The sequence below is a fragment of the Rhipicephalus microplus genome, chromosome 3, assembly GCF_043290135.1.
Source record: "Rhipicephalus microplus isolate Deutch F79 chromosome 3, USDA_Rmic, whole genome shotgun sequence".
Classification (NCBI taxonomy): Eukaryota; Metazoa; Arthropoda; class Arachnida; order Ixodida; family Ixodidae; genus Rhipicephalus; species Rhipicephalus microplus.
This window is the reverse complement of record NC_134702.1, coordinates 247,262,827-247,275,075: the sequence shown is the minus strand read 5'-3', so window position 1 is coordinate 247,275,075 and position 12,249 is coordinate 247,262,827. Positions and strand designations below refer to the sequence as shown.

Genomic DNA, 12,249 nt, shown 5'->3' with positions numbered 1-12,249 from the left:
AGTACTGCAGAAGAGTCCAGTGTGGGTTTCTTGGAACATTTTTTTTAATCTGCAAGCCCAGCCTTTAAAGGCACGTACACTTACTTTCTTGTCTTGAAGGATATCATCTTTTTGTGTACGTGTCCTCGAAACCTGAGTCAGCCGACTTGCCAAAATAAATGGGATAAAGCAAATTAGATGAACTATGCATTTCACCACAAAAAAACACGGCAAACTTTGCTAAGCTTCTTTTGGATAAGATGCGAAGAGTGCCATATTGTGTTAGGATTAGGATGGTAGGTCCAAGCGAATATCTATTGTTGTTTTTTTCGAAAAGTAAGTCAAGTGCATAGTCTCACGCTCGGGCTTCAATCGCTACCCCTTCTTCATGCGACCACATTCGTCATGTGGTCGCATGAAGAAGGGGTAGTTCCGTATAAAGTTCCTTACTGGCGAAGATTTGTTACGATGTCGCTTACGCATTTTGTACTTCAGAGCAGTACTTCAGCTTTGACGTGATTCTTAACTGAACAGGTCGCTCCTGACACATTTACGGCCCGCGAAGCAGTCATGGGGGCAGTGAGCCTGGGCCCTGCAAGATGGGAAAATTACACCAAGAAGACTGGAAAGACGCACTACGCCGCCATTTGTCAGCTGAACGTCACGCGCTTTCTCGACCACCCCGAGTGTGCCATGGTGCATCAAGGTGACGGGCAAAACTTCAAGGTTTGTCTAACTCTATATATTCAGCCTCTGCGCAATAATATCCACACAGGAGATAAGGCGCTTCAGTCTAACATGTTATGTTTTATTAATGTAGTCTTTCTTGGGACAATTTTTTTCGCAGAAGGTAACACCTAAGTTCCTGTGTGCCAATTTCCAGAACAAACGAATATAGTGATGACGCGACTGACACGAATAGCATTAGTCATTCTGAGAAACGATACAAAGTGGTTCTTCATTTTATTTCCTGATAGTGTTGGAGTGTCAACCTGTTACATAGTGTTACATATATATATATATATATATATAATATATATTGTGAGCAGTATTCATACGCGTCGTCTTATGAAATAAATGTACATACTCGTCATCATCAGTCTGACCAGTGCTGTGGGGGGCAGAGGCTCGGCAAGTAAAAGAAGTGTCTTGCAGCCAAAACGTTACCTTGCAAGTGGTGGAGAGTGCTTTCCGGTCCCCTGGTTTTCGCTTTTTCGTTATATTCGACTGCAAACCATCCTTAGAGCTCTAGTCGCGTCGCCGACTGCGCAGTCAGCCCACGGTCATGTCGCAAGACGAGCGCAACGACACGGCTCCATCCACCCCACCTACACTCCTAGGCATTCCTTCTTCAACTGTCACCGCCCCACAAAAAGATCTCTCGATGTTCGCTGACCTTCGCGGTGAAGTCGTTGAAGGCTGGTTGGATGAGTACGACCGTGTGAGTGCGCTTAACTATTTGCATGATTCGGTGAAGCTGTCCCGCGTACCGTTTTATCTGACGGGGGTCGCTAAGACATGGTTTCTCAACCATCAGCTGGATTTTTCGGACTGGCCTACCTTTAAAGAGCAGCTCCGTCAGATATTTGCCAAGTTTTCTGCCCGTGCAGACATAGCCAGACGGAAGCTTGCTTAACGTGTCCAGCACTCTGGCGGGTTGTATACCTCGTACATTGAAGATATCCTCTCCCTGTGCCGTCGCGTCGACAGCTCGATGGCGGAGCTTGACCACGTTCGCCAACTGCTCAGGGGCATAGTCGCCGTCGCATTTAACGCTTTAGGTGCAAAGAACCCCACTACGGTCGCGGATATCGTCAGTACGTGTCAGCTACTCGATGACCTTCAACGTATACGCTTACGACCTGACACAGCAGATCTCACGCCAACGCAAGACAATGAGCTCCGTGCGTTGATACGGTCCATGATCCGCGAAGAGCTGCAACTCTTGGCCACCTCGTCGTCGGCTCCACATGACGCCTTTTACAGGCAGCCCCTGCAACATCGTGAGGGAAGAACTGGCGTCCATGACGTGTGAGCAATTCCCGAGCTCGCATACCACTTCAAAACCGACGTACGCTCAGGTGGTTGCAGCGTCACCTCTCAGCAAACACCACAGTATGTGTCAACTACGCAGCCTTCACCTAATGTCCTCGCCTCAAAGGCAACGCCTCCTTTCCAGGACTGGTGTCCATCTCGACCAATTCGCTATTATTGCGGAATACGTGGCCACATCTCACAGTTCTGTCATCGACGTCAACGAGACGAAAAGAGCGGCTATGGTGACTTCAAGAGGAATGAGCTTGCCCTGCTCCACAGCATCGCCACCCATACCAACGGTACCAACGCCACTCACCATCTCCACAACGCTTCGATGCAGCCAGTACCTTCCGCTTCTCGCGCCGTCGTTCCCCGTCGCCTATGCTCCGTTCCTCGGCACCACTTCGTCCGGCTGCCACGACGTCTGATCATCGCCTGGAAAACTAAACAGTGCAGCTTCAGGGGGGAGAGCTGTATTTTGCGGACTGCATCGAAATCCTCCGGAACGCCCATCAAATGTACTTTCAGTGTGTGTTGAGGGTATATGGACTGAAGGCTTGGTGGACAGAGGGGCATCGCTCTCAGTTTTCAGTGTGGACTTGTGTTGCCGTTTGCGAGAAGTGAAGACAGCGTATGATGTCCCTCCCCTTCGCTGTGCTCATGCGGTTTCTGTTCAACCTTCTGGTGCTTGCATAGGACGACATTTATTGAGGGCACCCTTCACCATATACAGTTCATCGTTCTGCCATCGTGTACTAATGCGCTCATTTTAGGGTGAGACTTTCTCTCCTCAGCTTCAGCCGTGATATCTTGCCGTCAAAGAGTCATTCGCATGTCAGATACTGCGCTTTCGTCTGATAAACCTGCTAATCGCCAGCACTTCGTCATCGCTGATGACTGTTTTATTCCTCCCGGTAATGAGCATATCCTGACCCTGACATCAGATAAGATCAGTACTTGTGTTGTGTTCCTAGCACCGTGTGGACGCTATATCTCTGGGGGACTTACCATCGCTACTAGCCTTGTGCGCTTTTGTGATGATAGAGCATTAATTACGGCAGTTGACCCTACTTTTTTGCCTGTTGCACTGCCCCAGGGCACCAGTGTGGTTTGCTTCACAGATACCGAACCACTTTCTCTGGTGCCCCTTCACGGAGACTCGCCATCTTTCTCTACAAGTACTGATGACCATGCTACAACGGCTGCTTTAACAGCCACAATAAATCCCATCTCACGTCAGCGCAAACGCAAGAACTTTTTGGTATGCTTCAAAAACACTGCGCTTCATTTGATGTCAATTCCAAGCTTTTGGGTCGTATTTCCGTCACCATGCATCGAATTGAAACGGAAGGCAATACAATTGTACGCCGCCTCCCATATCGAGTGTCGTCCGCAGAGCGGAAAATCATTGAGGACAACGTTGCTGAAATGTTCAAACGAGATGTTATCCGGCCTTCGTTCAGCTCGTGGTCATCAACTGGAGTGCTACTCCGAAAGAAGGATGGTTCGATGCGATTCTGCGTCTATTATCAAAAACTTAATAAGACCACGCGCAAAGACCTGTACCCGATGCCACGAGTCGACAACGCACTTAACTTTCTGCAAGGCGCTTAACTTTTTTCCAGCCTCGATTTACGGTCTGGTTATTGGAAAATACCTATGCACGAAGCAGACAAAGAAAAAAACTGCCTTTTCAACACGGGACGGGCTGTATGAATTCAACGTGATGCCATTCGGTTTATGTAATGCTCCAGCCACGTTTGAACGCATGATCGAATGAACGTGGCCTTAGATGAAAAACATGTCTATGCTATCGAGATGACATCTTCATTTTCTCCTCTTCTTTTCGTCAGCACCTTGATAGTCTGGGCGAAGTGTTGACGTGTATTTCTAATGCTGGACTTCAGCTAAACACAAAGAAATAATGCCATTTTGCCAACTAGTACATCACGGTGTAGGGCCACCTTGTCAGCAAAGATGACGTTCGGCCGTACCCTGCTGGCTGCCGTGATACGCTTCCCTCAGCCAGAAAGTCAGAAACACTTACGATGTTTCCTGTGCCTGGCGTCCTACTTTCGCCGCTTCATCAGTCATTTTGCTCCAATCGCGTCGCCACTACACAAGCTGCTGACATCCGGATGAGTTTCGCTTGGAACGACGACTGCGAGCGTGCCTTTCAAGCACTCAAGCATGCTTTAACATCCGACCCTTTTCAGTGCCGTTTCGACGAGATTGTACCTACATGTCCTCGCACTGACGCGAGTGGCCATAACATTGGTGCAGTTCTTCTACAGCGGGATGCAACTTTACGGGAAAGAGTTATTGCATATGCTAGTCATACTCTTACGGCTGCTGAACAGAACTACTCCATAACTGAGCAGGAGTGCCTCACTGTAGTTAGGGCTGTACAAAAAATTTCGACCGCATCTTTACGGACGCCACTTCCCAGTTATTACAGACCATCACGCCTTGTGCTGGATGTTGTCACTGAGAAACTTGCCTGGTCACCTCGGTCGACCGGTGCTCCGACAAAAATAGTACAATTTTGCCGTCATCAATGGGTCTGGCAAAACACACCAAGATTCAAATGCTCTCTCTCGCTGCCCCCTTCCGCTGTCATAATCGAGTACGTCAGCTGATTGCTCGTCTGGTGGGCAAGATACTGCGTCACCCCGCATATTTTAACACCTTGCGGTTATCGACACGCCGGCTTCAAATCACTACACTTGGCAAAAACTTGCCACGTGTAGTGATTTAGGTTAGGTGGCGATTTAGTTAGGTGGCGTCATCTGGTCAAACTGGTTAGGTGGCGTGGCAAAAAGAAAAAGCGACGAGAATGCTGGGGAAGGAAAGGTGGTAGGCAAACAAGCCGGATGCCCGCCAGAGACTCCTCGACGAGCCATGTGGCAGGCATATTCTTCATTGTTTTACAAATGTGCGTACGCAGTGCATGTGGCCCCCTCAGTTCTCTAATGAAGCGTTTGTGCTGCTTGCGGAACCATACGATGCAAGCAGGTTGAAACTCTATGGACACTAAGGAGAGATAAGCTAAGCGTGTTCAACCTGTATACGTTGGTCTTATTATGTTTTTTTGCAATACTTGGGCCTTATTTTAGCGGTGTTTGTGAGTTTTAATTTTTCTTTAATATCCAAAAACGGCAGAAATCAGGATAGATGTCTGAAATGGGGGAAAGTTTCTGAACTCGATCTGTCAAAGGAGTTATCGGACATTTATGAGGTAAACGGTGTCAATAGACCAATGTCCATAACGTCTCTCTTGTGAAGGGTACGGCCGCATATCAACATCATGATCGACACCATCCTTGGAGCTGTCGTGCTGCGAGGCGCTTTTGTGTTTTTGAGTGCTGTGAGAACATTTGCGCTTCGAAAAATTATTCCACTCATCTATTACTCGCAAAATGTGAGAAAGGCGAAGGTGGCCATAGAAATAAGCATAATTGTTAACTATATCATGGGCCTTCCTGTTAATCACTGAACATTCTAACTCATTGCTAAATAGTAAATATTGCCAATTGCCATGCTAGCACAAATATTAGAAACATTTGCATCAATTGACGCACCTGTGATAAGACGCACTTCACATCTCGCACTTGAAAATGCAAGATACTGTAGAGGTATTGTTGACGCAGAAGTCGTGTTGACCAGTCGCATGTCCGCCAGATACTTCTCAACGAGTCGCACAGGCCGGAAGTGGCGTGGTGGGCTTGCGAGCATTTTGTTCCCAAAAAAGGCGCACATGTTATATGCACTATTGTAGGCAGTGCAACGCTGCTCTTTTCACAGTACCCTCTTGCAAATGTCTCCTTACGGTATGCAAGAGCCTTTTTCACTCATTTATTTATTTATTTATTTATTCCCAAAACTTTAGTATTTTCCTGAAACCTGGCTTTTTAAAAGGCGGGCCGTGTCCATGTCGGTTACGTCAGGCCGAAACTTGTGGCGCTTTTGTGGACCTTCTGAACTGCCCGTAGCTGCTCATGAAAAGACGTGCTTTCCACCATCTTCTGCCAGTAAAACCATTGTTCTTCTATTCACTCAATCTAAAGAAGAAAACTTATACTAAGAGCTTCTTGACTACACGAGTAGCAAACCGATGAAGAAATAAACTGTGGACCATCTCCCTGAAGAAAACCCTGATGGGATGCGAACCAAAGCTCGTGGACGCGGGTAATGGAAGAGCGGTTTGAAGCGAAACTGGGTGTATAATTTATTCAAGAAACGTTTGTTTGAAACGCAAAGACACGGAAGGCGAGACGCGTCTAAGAAGCTTGCGCTCGGCTTCCTTGGCTCGCGTCACGTCGGTGTTACCCGCGCGCCGTCTGTATTCTCGAAAGCGATCGGAGTTCTTGACTCCCACCTCGTCGGTGTCGCTGGGTTTCACTTATGTGGTTCTTCTGTGATTCTCAAGGAGAAAAGAAAAGTGAGCCCCGTAACTATCTGCATCAGAGTGCGACATCTCAACAGTATCTCACGAGGGATGGGGGTAAGGTGGGATTAAAAGGTAAACAGATAGGGAGAGGAAGGAGAAAGTGAGGCGCAGGGACAGCGAACGACGGAACTAAAAAGGAGATAGGAAACATGGACACGGTCGCAGGAGTCCGAGCACGGAACACCACTCAGCGAGAGCTCATGTCGGCGGGAGGAAATGGCGTAGGGGGAGCCCAGTCGGCCAGAGCTGCGCTGTCGTCGGAAATCGGGGGGGGGGGGCACGACCGGTCGGCACAAAACCCAGTAAGCGGGTCCCTTGGGTTCCACTGCCAACGCACGCGTTTGGCTTCTCTGGCTCACGCCTCGAAGGTGTTTACGTCGGCATTCGCGAATGTGATCGGCTTCGCTAGCTTTCGAAACGCCGGCGTCAGCCGGTAAAGTTACGCCCACACCCTCCCGTTGGCGGGATCACGCTGTCTGCTTTGTCGGCGCATCGAGACTCTCGAGCGTGCTCGCCGGCTTGCGGCTTCTTCTCGCCGACTGATGAATAGAGGTGGTGTGGGTGAGGTGACTTCCAGGTGAGGAGTGGGCTCGAGCATTGCGAGTGGCGGAGAGGGTGAAGCGAGAGAGAGCTGACACACAGCGAGCTGGCGGAAGGGGAGTGGTTCGGACGAAAGGAGAGCGTTACACAGGCTAGTGAAAAAGCTGCTTTGCATCTAAAATGCTAAATATCTTGTACTTTTCAATTTAAGTGCCCGCTAATGCACTCTTGGTGGCCTAAATATACCGGAGCCTTGAGCTACATCTCAGATAACCTTAGTTGCTTCAGGACAATAATCCCACTAAACAACGCAGCCAAATAGCGTACACACGTCATTATACCAATATTTATCAAACTCGAGTCTAATACAGGCCTGACTCTAGCCCGAGTCCGACCCAAGCCTGAAGCTCATGAGCACGAGCCCAGGCCGGGCTCGCCCCAACACTGCCTTAACCGGTGCGGGCTAGGCCCGTGCTTTGCCCTTCACTGAATTGCTTACGAATACATGACAGGTTAGATTGTCATCAGGTTTCGACAACCGATAGCTGCTTGTGCCTCCATCGTTATACTGTGCGTGTCTCTTTCCAAGTAAATAGTCAAATCTTATGCTGACGCTTAGCAATTGTAGTCTTCCCCATCGCAAGGACAATAAATACTTTATAATTTAAAAATAAGTAGAAGTCTGATCTCTCCTTCATAGAAATTCCTATAAGAGGAAAGGTAACCGTTCCCTCGCAGAAGTCCTTCATTATTTATTTTAAATTGATGTACGAAAGCTTGAAGAGTGCCTTTTGCGACTTGGTGGCCAGGACGCTGTTTGACGTGCACGTACCCACGTTGACGCCTTTTGTAGCCCTTGTGCTAGCTGAAGTTAGCATATGCGCAGATTCAGCATATACGAATCCCGCGGAAAGGTGAAACCAATAAGCATAAGATACGCACAGGTACAAAATATGTGCTTCTTACTAGCGTCATTATTTGAGGGAAGAAATGCCGAGGCATGCGCTTCTAAGTATACGGGTAACCTGCATCTGGACTCATGCATACACTGCTTCACCAACGCGGGAAGCAGGGATTTGTGAAAGCAACTTGAGCCATGAACGCTCGAAAGCATTTCACTTTTCGTTTTTATTTGTCTCATTCCATGCAGTGTCGAAGTTCAAGGTAGCGCTTACATAAATAAGGTAAGATTAGCCTAACGTACTTATTTCTACCACTTACCTTTTCATCCAGGTGGCCACGTTCGCAGGACCCCTGGAATTGCAGACCCGTATGCGAAAAGCTTATGACGACGGCATGGGAGACGTACCAATTTTCGTCTACGACATTGACTTGGACGATTTCAAGGGTTCTTGCCCGACCAGAGTGATGTCGCCACTAATACGTACTCTAGCAATCACTGCGTACAAGACCTAAGTCAGAGAGTTGATGTGTTCTTTGTCTTTCTCACTTGATGTTTTCGCCTCAACAATGCGACAAACGTTTACAATTATTATACTTCACGATAAAGAACCAACGTCGCACCCTGGATTTTATATGTATTTTCTGGAAATAATACACCAACCTACAGGTAGCGGCGGCTTCCCTTTTGGCGTGAAAGTTGCGTAAAACCGTTGCGTGAACGTTGGAACTCATTTTGTGCTCGCACACATTGGTGAGTGATGGGTGTGCCGTTTTGATATGCCAAGCAATTATCAGTGAACTGCAGACACTTAAACATTCGTATAAATGTATCTGCCTAGCTGTCTACTTCTTGGTGTACTCGTGATCACCTGCTTATCTAGAGGGTAAGCCAAAATTATTATGTTAGGCTACGGGGGATTCACAAATATGTCTGGATTGGTTGTCACATGAATATCAAGAAAATCCTATTGTGTGCGCCGTCAAATCCTTTCCTCAAGACATGTGTGGCATACACTTGTAATTATCGTCGGTGTATTTATTCTTGTATGATCAGACTTTCTTTTGTTCATGTTGATTCCAGTCTGGAATGTGAATCTGTATTTAGAAAGTGGCGTGTGGATATATATAAATACATTCTTACTGGTTATTATTAAAGACAACCCAGTGCCTCTTTTGCACAGTTTGCTCAAAAGACTTCTTTTCTTCATACAGTTCAATGCAAACACATTATATTTGAAGAATTGAACCTTCCTGATATAGATCGCAGGTCGAATAATTTGCTGGCAAGTAGTGCAACAGGTGGTTTATACGTAGCCTTCTTTGTATTTATGCATGAAAATGGCTTGCATCAATTGGTAAGAGATCGTTCGCATAATGAAGGATCTCGTAAAATTCTAGATTTGCTGTTTTGTGATGCACAGATCACTATATGAAACAAATGCTCTTTTCCCAGCTTCAGCGATTATAACGGTATAGTAGCGGACGCTGCTGGTCGTATTGTGGGTGTGTTGAAAAGAGGCCTTAGAAAAGTGTATCCCGATAACAAGGCACACTGCACTGCACAAAATTTAGCTGTGAAATCCTCCCTTGTTATTTTTGGCGCCTTCGCAGATGAATTAAATACAGAAAAGTTGTGGTGTTTACTCCAGAGGATGTTGACAAGAAAGTTTTTACTTATAGTTTTTGGCATCAAATGATAGGTCAAGCCCCTGAGAGCGTCGGAAACGTACCGGTAAGCGTGTGTGCGCTCTGAAAAATGAAATACAGCATGATTTTGAAAGCTGGTTTTGCTTCCTACTGTATTTTGACGCCACGACATGGCACGAGCAGTGCCACCGGAGGGCAGTGTGTTATGTGCACGCGCAAGTTTTCGCGACGTATTCTAGCCCACTTGTCACGTCTTCACTCATTTGCTGCGTGCTTCACGTGTGGCAAATGTAGCAGCAGGGGGGCTCAACATTTGAATGACATGACTTATTAAGACGGAGGTTCCTCGTCGACGATCCGAAGTCAGTCAGCAACTGCATGTTGTGCGTGTACGCATACAAAGTGGAGTGGAGCAACCAGAGTTAACTCCGATTGGTTGGCATCAAGTCTTTGTCTCGGTCACGGTGAACGAAGTCAACCCACCCTTGTTACAGCGCCGGTTGAGACTGGAATAGGTAGAGCTTGCGCATATTAGCGGATTTCAGCCGTGTAATTTTTTACGTTAACGCGTTACGGAATACCACTTTGCGTTTATCGTTACCAGAACGCATCCGTTTAACGTGTTGACTCCCAAGATGTAAACGTTCATACGTAAACGTCTAACTTTATGTTTTCGCAAAATATAACTGGAAATTTTAACTGCATACAAACTACATTTAACACAGAGAGAATTTAATCACCGCTGCAGCAAGATAACAAGACGTTTTGTATCGTGTACGGTTTCTTCGTATGGGTGAAATGACTAAGAAAAAAGACAAGGTAACTACAATGCTGGTATCGACACATTGTGACACTTCGTGCAACCACAGTCATAAAAATGTTGGCGTACGCGTATTGTTTTTCAGGCGAAATTGATGAAAAAGGTATTTTATTCGTAATAAAGTCACTGCGTGACTTTTACACTAGTCATACATAGCACGATGCTGCTGCAATAGCAATTTTGTGATTGCCTGGGCAATTTCAATCCCGCTAGATGACGCCACGTAACCAGTTTGTCGGGGGCTCGCATGTTTGTAGTTTTGATGTTCTAGACCAGCATGGTCATTTTTATCTTTGGTATCATTGGTAATCTGGCTGAAATAATGTCATTGCTGCTGGCGTTTGCACTACGCCGTATTTTGACCTCAAGCCTGGAGTCTCTGTAATGCTGAATATCGCAAATTCCTACGAACGAAGGTGGATATGTGAGAGCGGGCCTCAAACGTAAAGCCGATCTGGCGGGAAGATCACGTTACGTAAAGGTTTAGGTTCCACAAAACCCATGCATGCCTAGATTCTTTCCGGTAACGTGATAAAGTAAAGAAGTGAACAAACAAGTTAAAAGCCCCTTTTGCCCCTCCCCCCCCAATTGACTGGCGCAAGACCATCCACAGCGTAAAACATCACTGCCATCACGACCAATTCGAAATCCAACAATTCATTCGCCCACTAAAAAGCGTATTCTTGTAGTCGCATGCTCCGCGTCCGTTTCAGCTACGGGATGTGCGCGGTTTGATCCCCAGTGCCAGCCGGCCACCCATCGGTTTATAAACAAGGAACAGGTGACCTTCGGGGCTGTGACGCGTCGCCCAACGAACTAGTATGACAGAAATGTGAAATAATGATCTACTCTATTAGAACAAATACCCACCAACTACTTTTCTTATTGGAAGCTTTAGATCCAAGTTAGATGAAATTTTTTGTTAATGTCCATTGATAATTTGTCAGTTCTCGGTCTATTGACTAAGCTAAAAGTATATTTCAGCGTTATATTTCAAATACTCCTGTAGTTAGAAATCTTGATATTTCTGTCCAAGTAGAGAAAATGACTGACGTTGCGATTAGTGCGACGGTAGTCGAGATATTTTTGCGAGGCTTCAAACATACGACAGTAAGTGGTCCAGATAATATAGCGGCGTTATTTCTTGTTGACTGCTCTGACACTCCAGGATTGTTCGTGGGAACTGGAGACCAACCCATGTGGTGCCAATTCGTAAAAGTGGACAGAGGGACAACATCGAAAAGTATAGGCTTCGAACTTTGTCTAGTACTCTACGCAGTTATGGCAGATTGGATTTATAGCACCGTCATGTCTCACCTTGAGAACAATAACGTTCGTCTAAGTTAGCATGGGCTTTAGCAGGTCGTTTGTGTACGACAAAATTGATATAATTTACTGTTAAGCTTATCTCAGCTATTTCGAAAAAGGAAAATGTTGATCGTATATTTTCGGATTTCAGAAAAGCTTTCCACGTTGTTACGCATAATCTTCTAATCACTAAAATTCGGCATTACGACATCGATGATAGGAGTATCACTCGAATATCCGAGTATGATCGCTCAAAACAGCTGTCCTAAGCTCTCAATGAGTTTCCTTTAGGTATGTTTCTGTGACCTCTGGTGTGCGACAGGAATCAGTAGTAAGCGCGATTTATTTTTGTTATTTATTGACATAACTTTGCTTATTACATCATCATTTAGAGTGTTTTTTGATAACTGTACAGTGTGTAGTGCCATCAATAGCGATCTTGTCGATGAGGCACTCGAGAAGGATTTAGATAGTAGTGCAGCATGATGTGAAAAAATAAAAGTACCATTGAATGTAGAAAAGTCATAGCTCTGCCGCAAAAAAAAAGCAAAGAACACAATAGCAA

The 12,249-nt window shown here is 46.2% G+C and overlaps 1 protein-coding gene across 1 annotated transcript; it reads left to right on the top strand.

The window, feature by feature from the left end:
• The first annotated feature begins 519 nt into the window (after positions 1 to 519).
• Positions 520 to 8,479, top strand: LOC142803539 (uncharacterized). Its single transcript, XM_075888667.1, has 2 exons — positions 520 to 705; positions 8,240 to 8,479. The coding sequence occupies exons 1-2, from the start codon at positions 550 to 552 to the stop codon at positions 8,420 to 8,422; spliced, it is 339 nt and encodes a 112-aa protein (XP_075744782.1). The 5' UTR covers positions 520 to 549; the 3' UTR covers positions 8,423 to 8,479.
• The last annotated feature ends 3,770 nt before the right edge of the window (positions 8,480 to 12,249 follow it).

Coding starts and splice junctions, on each gene's coding strand:
- LOC142803539 (XM_075888667.1), top strand. CDS start 550: ATGGGGGCAGTGAGCCTGGGCCCTGCAAGATGGGAAAATTACACCAAG. Junction 706..8,239: donor GTGACGGGCAAAACTTCAAG/GTTTGTCTAACT, acceptor CTTTTCATCCAG/GTGGCCACGTTCGCAGGACC.